Raw genomic sequence first — 12,908 nt, 5'->3', positions numbered from 1 at the left:
TCAACTGACTGAGCCACACACGTGCCCCTAGGACCTCTAAGCATTTCTAATAAGCAGTCCGCACACAGCTCAATGAAATTCTATAGTCCTCTATGGTCTTAAAATGTACAATGAATATCTAATACTTTTTCTCTTAAGACTAAATTTTACTGGGATTTATCTAGAATCCCAGGTTTTTGTTTTTGTTTTTAACAATTATATTTGGTTGTTTAACTATGATCATCAATCAGAACGTGGACTGGTTCAACTGCAGGTTAGTCCAAAAGGCTCTTCACCTTTTGGCTTATTCGTAAACTATGAGGTTCTTACTACTAGATAAAAAGTGTACTAGTAGTTTCATTATACCAGATAAATGAATTCGGGAAGGACAGCCAATCCTCCTAGTGTCATTAGAGCCTAATATGATGTGTCAGAGAAAGCAATCAGTCAACAATACACACTGTGCTCATTTACAACACACAGCTGCACTGGGGGTAAGAGATTCTCTTTTCCATGAAGAACCCAGCTGGAAGTAATCTCTCCTTTACTAAATTTCTTTAGTACTTTGTATATTCCTTATGGGACCTTCTCTTTGGAGTACAGTGATTTCTGGGCTTATTTTTCTTTCTAGATTATAAGCAAGATGCCTTAATATCTTTAGATGGTCTCAAGGTATTACAGCATTATTTGTAATTTATGTAATACTCAGCACTAGTAGGAGAACAAAATGGAATAGTGACACTATCAATACCAAATTCATCAGTATTATGGACTAAATAGCTTGTGATGTTTGGTCTGGGAATCATGTCACCATTTACATAATACAGGTAACTGCTTTGAGTTCCCAAAACCCAACTTACAAATTCACTCTCAGAACCCAGCAGGGAATTCTTACACTGTATGTATAACCAGAAAGGCTACAGTAAGTCTGTGGAGCAGTCAAGATGCTAACCTTTCCGATTTTGTAAATAAGAGAATGAATTTTTTCTCTTAAAAATACAGTAATTTTAAAAGTAACTTTAAATTAAATCTTTTAATTTTTTAAAGTTATTTTTAAAGAGAGTATAGGAATTTAAAAATAATCTTTTGTGAAAAAAGTGGAAAAATGTTTCAAAATTAATGCATGGATATATATCTGACCAACCAAACATTTTAAATGGCTTTTGGTTAATCCAGAGAATACTGATTAAACAAAGCAAACTTACGTTGTTCATAAACCCAAATTTCAACTTACCATTTATGTTTATTGCTGGTAATACTATTGACATCTTTGGTCTTGAGGTCTTGTTGTGGGTCGTGGCCGGTAGCAGCAGGTGATCCTAAGAATAACAAACAACAACCTGTTATAACAACTGGCTTAGTCTTATAATAGGCCCAAGTCAGAGTTTCTAAGATGCCAACATTTCATTGGGATCATAAACAAAAATGACATTTTTTATTTTAACTTGGCTTAGAGGTAATTAACTACAAATCATCTTACGATTTACTGAGTGTCTATTATTACCAGGTGCTACGTAGTATTCTTGGAATACTCCTTGGTTCTGATAACATACATGTTGCGGTGTACTTTAAAGGGTACTGGCCAAGGAGTCCGAACAGAAGGATTGTAATTCTAGATCTGCCCCTAACAGCTGTATGATCTGGGTCTGTTTCCAACCCTGTAAAATGAGGAGGCTAGACTAGATAACATCACAAGATACTGAAATTATCTATCCAATACAGTCATTTTCCCTTTTTTTTTTTTTTTTTAAAGAGGAGGAACATTTCTGCCCTCCTCCCAATTCTGATCCCAAATTACTGGTATATAAAATAGACATTCTGTTTGCAGTTTGCAGTCAGGCCAGAGCCTGGATCTTTGTCTGCTTAGCCGCCTCTTCTCCCTTTGAAGCAACCACAGCATTAGATTTTTTTTGGTAAGCAATAAGTATATACTAAAGAAGATGTATAGTTCTTGCCCTTAAAAAGCATATACTTCAATGGAAGAATTAAAAAATTATAAATGCACGTCTAGCATAATTATAAAGTTCCAAACGTAATAATGCCAACATTTGATAATCTATCAATGACCCGTGGCATCTGAGGTTTCTGGTTTCCAACCACACAAATACTAAAAGTAAGATGAGCCAAGAGGAGTCTGGCTTCAAAAAAAGGGGAGTATGTGTGTTTTGGAAAAGGTATGTATGACTGTAGGTATTCCAAAGTGGATTATAAACGACTTATGACTTTGTTATGAACTACTGTTTAAACATCAATAACTCCTTTTTCCTAGCAAAAAGAGAGGAATTGTCACAGCAAAAAGAAAAAAGAAAGAAAGAAAGAAAACAACCTACATTAGTGTTTCCACTTAAGGGAGCACGGTTAAATTGAGATAGAACTGAACCTGATATTAACCCCCCTCGCTTCATCACTCATTCAGCAAACTTGCTATAGGGAAGGACTCATTACAAGTAGGATTTAACACAGCTGAAGGTAATAAAAATTCAATGCAACTCAGTTCAAAGGTCAATGTGATTATGAAATGCAATTACCAGCAAAGTGAAGAAAAAATCTAGAATGCAATAAACAAATTGAAATGAATATACATCAACAGAACTGTATAGAAAACATTTCCAGTAACTGCTTGTCCTTTGTTTAACTCAAGGCAGCATTTCTGTGAGAACAGATTTTTTTATTTTTAAAGTTGGGGGAAAGATGAGTGAAGTTGTTCTGTTAGAATTCCAGCACTGCAGCACGGGAGATTTTTTTTTTAAGTGCATTGTTAGACACAAAGATCACACATTTCTCAGTAAGATAACATAATATAGCCAAGAAAAAACAAAATTTGCTGATCTTCATGCCATGAAAATTATAAATAGCTTAATTCCTATAATTAAAATACTGCTTCAGGGTCCCCAAAATTGAATGAGAAAACAAACCAACAAACTTGCAAGCCCCAAATTAAAGCTACTGTAAAAATAAACACACTTAGATTCCATTGGTCATGGGTTAAGGTCAGCCTCAGACTTAAATCCGAGTTTCCTGCTAAGATCTAGATGCCATACTAAACATTGTTTTCAAGCATGATTTTCTGAACATAATGTCTTCTATTTTCTTTCTTCATTAATTTCAAACAGTTACTTTTGCAGGAGAAAGCCAAAAAACACATTATTATTTATGAAAACGAAGAATCACATCTTGAATGCATAAAAATTATTACAGTTAACCAGCCTTACCTCTAATTATTAAAGTTTGCAAACTGTGAAGGGTGGGGGGCAGAGAGGAGACCTAGAATTTAAGGTGCTTGTTTGGGGTGCCTGGGTGGCTCGGTAGGTTGTGTCTGCCTTCGGCTCAGGTCACGATCCCGGTATTGAGTCCCGAATCGGGCTTCCCGCTCAGTGTGGAGTCTGCTTCTCCCTCTACCCCTCCCCCGCTGCTCGTGCTTGCTCACTCTCACATAAATAAATAAATAAATCTTTAAAGTGCTTGTTTAGGGGCGCCTGGGTGGCTCAGTCATTAAGCGTCTGCCTTCGGCTCAGGTCATGATCTCAGGATCCTGGGATCGAGCCCCACATCAGGCTCCCTGCTCAGCGGGAAGCCTGCTTCTCCCTCTCCCACTCCCCCTGCTGATGTTCCCTCTCTCGCTGTGTCTCTCTCTGTCAAATAAATAAATAAAATCTTTAAAGTGCTTGTTTACCACAGAACTGCAGGGAATCAAAGCCGGTATACTAAAAATTCTAATAGTGCTTATCTTATATTAAAAAAATAATTTATTCACACAAACATCTGGGAGAGTATAGTTGATTCATTTAACATTTACTTCAAATTAAATGCTCCTTGCTGTAACAGTGAATTCTGAATCACTTTTTTCTCCCCAACTGTGTTCATCTCACTCCTTTTTAGCATATCATTAAATTCTATTAGTGATGTTTTCAGAAACAAAGGAGCTTTATTTTGGCACTGTTGCTGAAATCTATGTCACCAATTTTAGGATATCTCCAAATGCACTCCTGAAAAACCTCTATAGGACTGAAATACCATGGGATATCTTCAGGGAGGAAACTTTGTGGACAGACACTATCATCAACACATTGTTATTTTTATTCCCAGAAGAAGTCAGAGAAACACTGGTGGGAAAACACCAAAACATTTCACTGTGAGAATAAAAGTTTTCCCCAGTGTTACGCAATATCGTGCATGAGAAAATCTGCCATTTTCATGCAATTCTCCTAATTCTTTTCCAAGCACTTTGTTAGAAGAAAACCAAAATATTAGCGCATAATGCAGCATCCAAAATTATGTCTCTTCTCTTTTTAAGAGGGCTAAAGCATTGGAGACTAACCTGTCAAAAGAACAGGACCACATTTTGCTCAGCTGAAGGTTGAAATGGTAATTCACACTAAAATTAAGGTCCTACTAGGTGTTGTCTAATGTTAATTCTATATATCCGTGTAGAGTGGAAACTGACCTCCAACTTAAACTAACTGCTGAGTTTAAATGACCCTTCCCACTCCCCTCTCAAACTTACTGATACCCACAGCACAAGTGAACATTCATGACTAGTTTTGGGTTTTTTTTCCCCCAAAAGTACTTTTGCTAATTGTATTTGTTAGGGTAATTGGGGGCGCCTGGGTGGCGCAGTCAGCTAAGCATCCAACCCTTGGTTTCGGCTCAGGTAGTGATCTCAGGCTCGTGAGACTGAGCCCCACGATGGGCTCCAAGCTCAGTGCAGAGTCCGCTTGAGATTCTCTCTCCCTCTCTCTCTGCCCTCCTGCTCATGCTCTCTCTCAAATAAATAAATCTTTAAAAACATATTAGGGAAATTGATAAAAAAATGTGTGAAAAGGAGATTTAATAAAAGTGAATAGTTTAAAAAATTCACTCATTCCAAGACAACCATAAAAGACTGAGAAAAAAATCATACCAGTCTGCATTCAGATTGCTTAAAAAAATATCTTTAAATTCTTAATCTAATTTAGAGTAAGAGTAACTGGAAATTATGGTTGATGCATTGCGAGTGTAGTTTGTATTGAAAGGCAACATGGAATTCTTCCAGATCTGGACTCAAAGAAAAGGTGTTGGCCCTACATCAAAACTTGGCAAGCAAGTCCACATTTATATAATTAAATGAAATAAATTTAAAATATACATATTATTTTGATGATCTCCTGCTTTAACCAATTTTGTTAATTCACAGATTTTCCAGTAGTCCCTATTATACTAGGTAAGACAGTTTCTCTTGTATTAGGAAACTCTGACCTAAGCTTGGGGCCCCATATCTTTGATAGAAAGGAATGTATTTAACATCTAATGACGTTTCCTGGGGAATGAGGGCAACAGTCTGCAACAGGCTGCGCTCTGACAATGAGCAACTTTTATTTGGATCAACATGGGCCTCTATTCGTCAAATTTTGCATGTCAGGCCCATACTAACAACAATGACTTCTTAACATTTCATATTTGGTCCATATCCACTGGATTCCAGAGACGGGCTTGGTTTTTCAATATAAAACCGTTAAAACCAGATCAAAAATAAAAAGCATCTATCCTCATTTCAAAAATAGCTTTGCATTAATTTTTTTCTAATCTATGTTCCCATCCTGGGGAGCTCTCGTTTTCTATCACTTTACCTCATTTATCTCACCAAGTCTCTAGCAAGCTACCGAACTAAGTGAAGAGCATATCAAAGCTTGGAAATAGGAGAGCCAAAGCAGCAATGAGAATCAGGCCTTCCACAGCTCTTTATCAAAGTCAAACATTCTGAATTTATGTTGTTTTCTAAGAGCCGTATTAATTACTGATCAAATGTGTCCAACATGAAAGCAACCAAAAAGCAAAGGTAATTAAGAAATTTGAAACCATTAAAATACACAGAAACACAGTGACATATCCTAAAAAAAAGAAATGTAAAGAAAAACATTAGAGGTAGTAAAACTAAGTAGAATGTAATCATTTTAAAAGTCTATTAAAATGTCTATGATGTAGGGCTTCCCATTATAGTAAAAACATAAGCTAAGTACATTACTCACCCCCAAACTAGAAATAGTTAATATAAATAGCTAATATGAATGCAGTATTTGTGCCACCAACGTATGCAATAAGACTACAGACCAATAAAAGGAAATGTAAAGCTTGCATCAGCACCATTAATACACGTCAGCGAGAGGAAGAATAAATCAAAACTATTAGTGCACAACAGATGGCCCAAGAGTGAGCCAAGGTTTACATTTCACAGGAGGAAAATTCTGACACTATGCTCAAACCTGATAAATGCTGCCAAGGTCACCAGAGGAAAGATTAGCTTGAAATCCTAATAAGTACAAACTCATTTTGCTTTAAGATATGGTTCTCATATCAAACTCTGTGGGAGTCTCCAAACCTGCCCAACGGACTGTGACCTCCCCTTTTATGCGCACAAAAATGTATAAGGTTGGACCATATAAAACTGTCATTTTTTTGTGGGTCAAATATCAGTAATTTCATAAAGTTCAACCTAATAGTTATTATATATGCCTCTCTTTTTTAAAAATAATTTTTTAAAATTAAACTTTACACCAAACATGGGGCTCGAACTCACAACCCCTAAATCAAGAGTTGCATGCTCCACTGACTGAGCTAGCCAGGTACCCTGATCTCCATCTCTCTCTCTCTCTTTTTAAGATTTTATTTGTTTGAGAAAGAGAGAGCACACACGCAAGCGCAAGCAGGAGGAGGGGCAGAGGGAGAGGCAGACTCCCTGCTGAGAGGGGAGCCAGCAGACTAATCCCAGGACCCTGAGATCATGACCTGAGTCAGTCCCTTAACCTACCAAACTACCCAGGCACCCCTGCTTCTCTTTTTTAAAAGTAGAATTAATTTAGGGTTCCTTGGTCAACATGCTTTCTTGTAAATACTTTCCCAAGGATACGACAGTAGCTTCCAAATCATTCTCTCTTTTTTTATAAAGATTTTATTTATTTATTTATTTGACAGAGAGAGAGACACAGCGAGAGAGGGAACAGAAGTGGGGGAGTGGGAGACAGAGAAGCAGCTCCCCGCGGAGCAGGGAGCCCGATGCGGGGCTCGATCCTAGGACACTGGGATCATGACCTGAGCCGAAGGCAGACGCTTAACGACTGAGCCACCCAGGCGCCCCTCATTCTTCTCTCTTAATGAGAGCTTGCAGGGAAAGTGTTTCCAAACCAGGTCAGGACTGTTTTCCCTAGAGAAAGCTCTTCGACAAAATGCTGGTTATATGCTTTGAACAGGGATCAGCCAGCAAGTCTTTGAGCCTGTACTTCATATTACTCCATTCAATAACTCTAAGCTAATCAAGTTCCAAACTTTGTCAGCTCTAATACAGTTTTTCAAAAGCTGGACAGTGTGTGATTTAGGGAAATAAATTAGGACCCCTGAAACTCGTTCTCAATCATCATTTGCTGAGTGCCAACAGTGTGGCAATCCAAAAAAATGTCTTAAGGAAAAAGATCAAACACTAAATGCATGAAGAGTTTAACCATAGGAGTTTGTCAGACATAATGTTTACAAGATGTTTCGTTTTATAAAATTCACTTTACTCAGGACTACTGGTAGGAAGTGAATTTCCTGAGGCCTGAATTGCATCCTACAGATGGGCTACCAGTGGGGAGGGAGAAGGTGAGTCTACAGCAAACTGAGCCAACAAGTTTTCTGAGAAAAGAGATTATTAGGAAGCACTTCAAAGAAGTTGTTAAATACAGATATCTAAGAAAATTATTTTACTTTTTGTTGTAAAAAATGGGGAAAATGCCAGGTTGAGACAAAAATTAATTTTTTGAAGTTCTAGGCAGAAACTACAAAAATGGTATAAACTTGTGTAACAGTCTCAAATGATGTGTGTGTGTGTAACTACCACAGCAGCGGGGGAAGGGAATGCACGGAGATCTAGAGGATTCCTTCATATCAATGATGCTACAACTTTTTGGAGGGAGAGGAGAAGCAGAATCCTACTTACTTTATATTCCTAAAGTTATCTTTCCTGCATGATTCTGTGTCTGGATATTCCTCCAGTCTCCACTAAAGATCTCAATCTTCTCTCCAAAGTAATTTTGATCTTGGTTTCACACAAACAAACAGGAAGGACTATAAAATATCCCTAAAGTACATTTTAGGAAAGACTGGGTCTTGACAAGGCAAACAACCAAGTGGGAAAAAACAACTCCCTTAAAGTTTCTTTTAAAGCTCTTATAAATTTAATGATAATCTGCAATAATCTGCTTTTTCTACTTTAGTGGACAAATTTTCTCTTGAGATCTTGGGGTAGCAAGATAGCCCAAAACTGGACACCTGGTCCACACTGGAAGCTGAGCTTTAGTTTTATTGCTAGCTACAATCCTCATTAAGGATGGAGGTATGCTATTGTATAGACTTGTTCCAAAGAGTTCAGAAGAGTTCTCTCTTCATATCACAAAAGGTACACTTTCTAGAACCTAGTATGTTCTCTGCATTCTCAGCTTCCATTCAGTTTTAAAGTGAGTGTTTGATGTATGATGCACTTGTGGGGAAGGAAGGAAAATTCTGTTTTCACTGTTTGGTCAAGTATTATTTAAGAAAGGATTTCAACTAAATTTCAGGTAGTGATGGCTCAAAAGGCACACTAAGGGATCACAGTACTAATTTTAAGTTCTGTAATAATTAGGTTCCCTTCAGAAAGTATTTAATCTTATGGCCAAAGGAAACCAAGATCAGAACTGAACATATTGACAGTAGTAGGTCCTTCTGAAACAGAAGTTCTTAAGAAAGGGTCCATATCAGAATCATCTACAGGACTTCCTAATGTAAACACCTAGGTTCTCCACCCCCTAAAACCATTCTGAGAAGGTACGCCTGAGGCGGGCCAAAATCTGGCAGGGATCCCTGGCAATTCTGATGCAGAGAGCGTGAGGATGCAGCTTTCACAAGCACTGGCAGCAAGGGGTAGACAGAGACTACGAGAAGCCTGGGCTCCGGAGCTAGACTGCCTGGGTTTGAATTCTGCCTCTGCCACCCCCATTTCTAGCTGTAGGATGTAGAGCAAGTTCCCTGATCTCCCTGTGCCCTGGTTTTCTCATCAGTAAAACAAGGACAGTAATAATACATAGTGCACGGATTGCTTATAAAGATTAAACAAGATAATACTTTAAAACACTCGGAACAATGAGTGACTGGCAAGTAAAAAGCACTCTTTGAAGCATTCAATAATTTTTTTTTTAAAAAGGACCAAAAAGTTTGAGGTCAGAGAAGTCCTTGAGAAAACGTAACAGGTCACACAACCAGGGACACGGACACTGTTGACCACGTTTCTTCCGTCCCACCCGGTGGCTGAGAGCCACTGTTTACCTGCCAATGACAGGCACTCACTCCCCATCCAAACTCTGAGCCTAGAAATGAAAGCTCTTTATACTCTGATCTCTCCTGCTCTGGCATCTTTCCGCTATGATCGCTCACTATTCCTTTTCACAAACACTACTGCCAACTGTCAGAGATAGTCTCTATAAATTCAGCCAAGAGAACAAGATACCCTCACATTTAATTTTCTTTAACGTAAAAGAGATGGGGAAAATAATTGAAGCACAAGTATTCAACGCTTCTACTCTCTCTCTGCTTTTTCTAAGGATTTTTTTTTTAAGTGCTGCTGGATTGCATGCGTGGTAGGGGTGAGGTTACAGATGGAGAGGAGAGTTGGAAGAAGCTAAATTGGTTTTTTTACAAAAGGTATGAGTTATTAACAGGGAAGAAGGGTCTGGAGGTTGGAGGAGTGGAAAGGAGGTGGATAGAGAGGGCTGGCCTGAGCTGTGGCCTTTGCAGGACGACAGAGGTGAGGCAGCGACTCTGCGGGGGTGGGGGGTGGGGCAAGAGGGTACTGCTGCTGTTTTATTTACTATTCCCTGTGCAGTGTCGTCAAGAGACGTCACTAAAGGTCTTACATTACTTATCACGTTTATGAGGTTTTGGATTTGTATTTCTTTTACTTTTTTAAAAGTAGGCTCAACACCCGCCGTGGAACCCAATGTGGGGCTTGAACTCATGATCCTGAGATCAAGACCTGAGCTGATATCAAGAGTCGGACACTTAACCAACCGAGCCACCCAGGCACCCCGATTTGTATTTCTTAGAGATCTGTCATGTCAAAATCAGGGCAAGCTGATTCTTAAAAAAGGGCAAGCTGAGGGTTGCTGGAGGGGAGGGGGGGAGGGGGATGGGGTAACTGGGTGATGGGCAGTAAGGAGGGCACATGATGTAATGAGCACTGCGTGTTATACGCAACTGATGAATCACTGAATTCTACCTCTGAAACTAGTAATACACTGTATGTTAATTAACTGCATTTAAATTTAAAAAAAGAGTTAACCCTAAAAAAAGGGGGGAGGCAAGCAAAAAAGTCCAGTTCTATTTAAATTACACGGGGTCTTTTCCTCTGTGGAGACTTCATAATGGTCTCCTGGTAGAGAAGCTCCTTTAAAAATAAAATTAAATCCTAGTACCAAAACAAAAACAAATCCCAGTGAAACAAAACAAAAATCCAACAAAAAAAGAGTTCTCAAAGGCCTAATTTGTGAAGAATGTGGGCAGCCATTAAGTGTCCAACACATGCCTTTCTCTGCTTTGCCCCAATGTCATGTCTTCCACCCTTCCCAACCCCCAGCCTGGCCCTGTCGCTCAGCATCTGTTGTGGCCCAAAACACAGCCCCCCACCCCTCAACCCAGTCTGCTCTTCTGCCTGTATTTTCCCACCGTACTCCCTCCCCCCAGGGTCACAGCTACTCCTAACATCCCTCTAGGTCTAACTGAGACCAATCTCACTCCTAGAAATGTGCTCCCACCACAAGGTACAGTAATGTTGCTTCCGCTTGCCTCTTGGGGTGTGAGCAGGCTGCCATCATAAACCCCAATGTTACAGGGGTCCAGAGGAGATATGGGGAGAGAGGAGGACATTTCAGGGCCTAGATACTATAAGGTACAAAGCAGGAGAGATCAAAGCCAAGTTTTTAATTTGATACTCTTGATATTTAATATCAATAAAGTAAGCCACGGAGTACATTCCTGAGTTTACAAAATCATTTTCATTTTGGTTATGTGACTTTCAAATTAGTTTCCCTAAACCTTTAAGATTTCGCACTTAGTTTTTATAGTACTGGCTGTTGGTTTTGGCTATCCAGCATTTGAATCTCTTGTCTACTTGGGGGTTTTTGTGAGGGGAAAATGTCTAACTGCAGGAGCCTAAAGGGGACAGACATAATTTCTCCCCCAGCTCTCTGGCAACCAGGACACTGACATGTGACCTAAGCCTGGCCAATCAGATACTCCCCTAAAATTCAAAGTCTTAGGCAATCGTGAATGAAGACTCGGATTTAGATTCACAGCAGCAACGGGAGCTTGCCACTGGCAGCAGGGCTAGTGGCCGTGGGGGAGGCCCGTGTCCTAACCCAACTGTCCTAACCCAACTTCTTGAGCTGAGACGATGACTGTGTTCTTGGCTGTGTGGCCTTCTTTGGTTCCCATCTCCAGTATTCGCATGGAGTCTTGTGAACTAAAAACAGCCTTCCATTAAATTCCTTTCCTGTAATGTGAGCAGTTTCTGCTTTAACTTAAGTTATGGTAGGTTTCTGTTGTTTTACAACCAAGAACCGTTCCTGGCACAATACTGGAATTCCATTTCCGACATATTTGATATTGCTGGTCAATGTCCGACCTAACATTTCCCCAAAATATCAATTTTAATTAGATTAATCCCACAGTATTATTTTAGGTAAATAAAGTAGACTGAGTCATAAGTCAATGGATTCCCATATCTCCCATTTGATCCCTAAAGTAATGAAAACTGGCTCTGTTACCACCACCGTAACTACAGCTGTCCTTATAAAGACTCTATTCTGTCAAGCCCAGTGCTTTTATCCAGTCCTCACCCTATTTTCTCCCACAGCAGCTGATGCTCTGAGCTCCTCCTCCAACTCTTGGTTCTCATTTTCCCTCAAGTTTTTTCTCTTTTTGCTATCTTCTCTTCCACCCACATCACACATAAAATATTGGGGTTTTTCAGAGGCAAATCTTTTTTCTTCTCTTTGCATTTTCATCTAGTTTCATAATTTGAAATATATGTTAAGCTCAAATCTCTCAAACCTTAACTGAAGATCCATATTTACAAACGCTTACTAAATATTTCCACTGGAATATTCTATAGGTTCTTAAATTATGATTTATCTTCCTCCTGGGTTTCTGATTTTAATTAACTTCATCAATTTGTATTTAGTTGTCCAAATAGAAACCTAGAATGATTATGGACTCCTCCATTTTTCTTACCTTCAACACTAAATATGCCCCTTTCTTATTCCCAAGTGTAAGTCCATATTAACTCCTCTCAGAGATATACATGTATTCACTCCTTGGTAATCTCATTTAGTCTCAGGGTTTTAAATATTATCTGCATGCTGATGACTCCTAAATTTATATTTGTAGCCCATCTCACTCCCTTGGCCTTGACTCCTATATCCAACTGCCTACTTAAAACACTCATCTGGATCTCTCAAAGTTAAGATATCCAAAACTGAGCTCTTGAAATATCTCTCAAATGTGCTTCTCCCACAGTGTTTCCCATCTGTGTGCCACTGTCATTCTTCTCAGACACTCCAGCCAAAGATCCTGTAGTATTCTTCTCATACTCCATATTCAGTCTCTCAGTGAAACCTATTGATTCTGCTTTCCAAATACATCCAGAATTGAACCACTGGTCCAGCCATCACTACTGTCTGTATGATTATAACAGCCTCCTCAATGGTCTGTCTGCTTCTGCCCTTTCTTCCTCCAAGTCTAGTCTCATTACAGCAAGCACAACGATCCTGTTGAAATGTATATAGAAATGTTCCAGTGACTTCCAATCTCAGAGTAAAATTAAAATAACCTCAATGGCTTTTAAGGCTGTATATGTTTTGACCCAGCTACTTAATTCTCTAAGATCA

At 39.1% G+C, this 12,908-nt stretch overlaps 1 protein-coding gene across 1 annotated transcript in view; it reads right to left on the bottom strand.

Moving 5' to 3' along the window:
• ATF6 (activating transcription factor 6) overlaps positions 1-12,908 on the bottom strand; it is a 206,831-nt gene that overhangs the window by 56,864 nt on the left and 137,059 nt on the right. Inside the window, exon 15 of the mRNA XM_032422384.1 lies at positions 1,214-1,298. Within this exon, the coding sequence (XP_032278275.1) occupies positions 1,214-1,298 (85 nt within the window). The remainder of the gene's footprint in view (positions 1-1,213; positions 1,299-12,908) is intronic.

This window comes from Phoca vitulina, unplaced genomic scaffold, assembly GCF_004348235.1.
Source record: "Phoca vitulina isolate PV1807 unplaced genomic scaffold, GSC_HSeal_1.0 scaffold26, whole genome shotgun sequence".
NCBI lineage: Eukaryota > Metazoa > Chordata > Mammalia > Carnivora > Phocidae > Phoca > Phoca vitulina.
The sequence above is the reverse complement of the archived record's forward strand: the minus strand, read 5'-3'. Positions and strand labels throughout refer to the sequence as shown.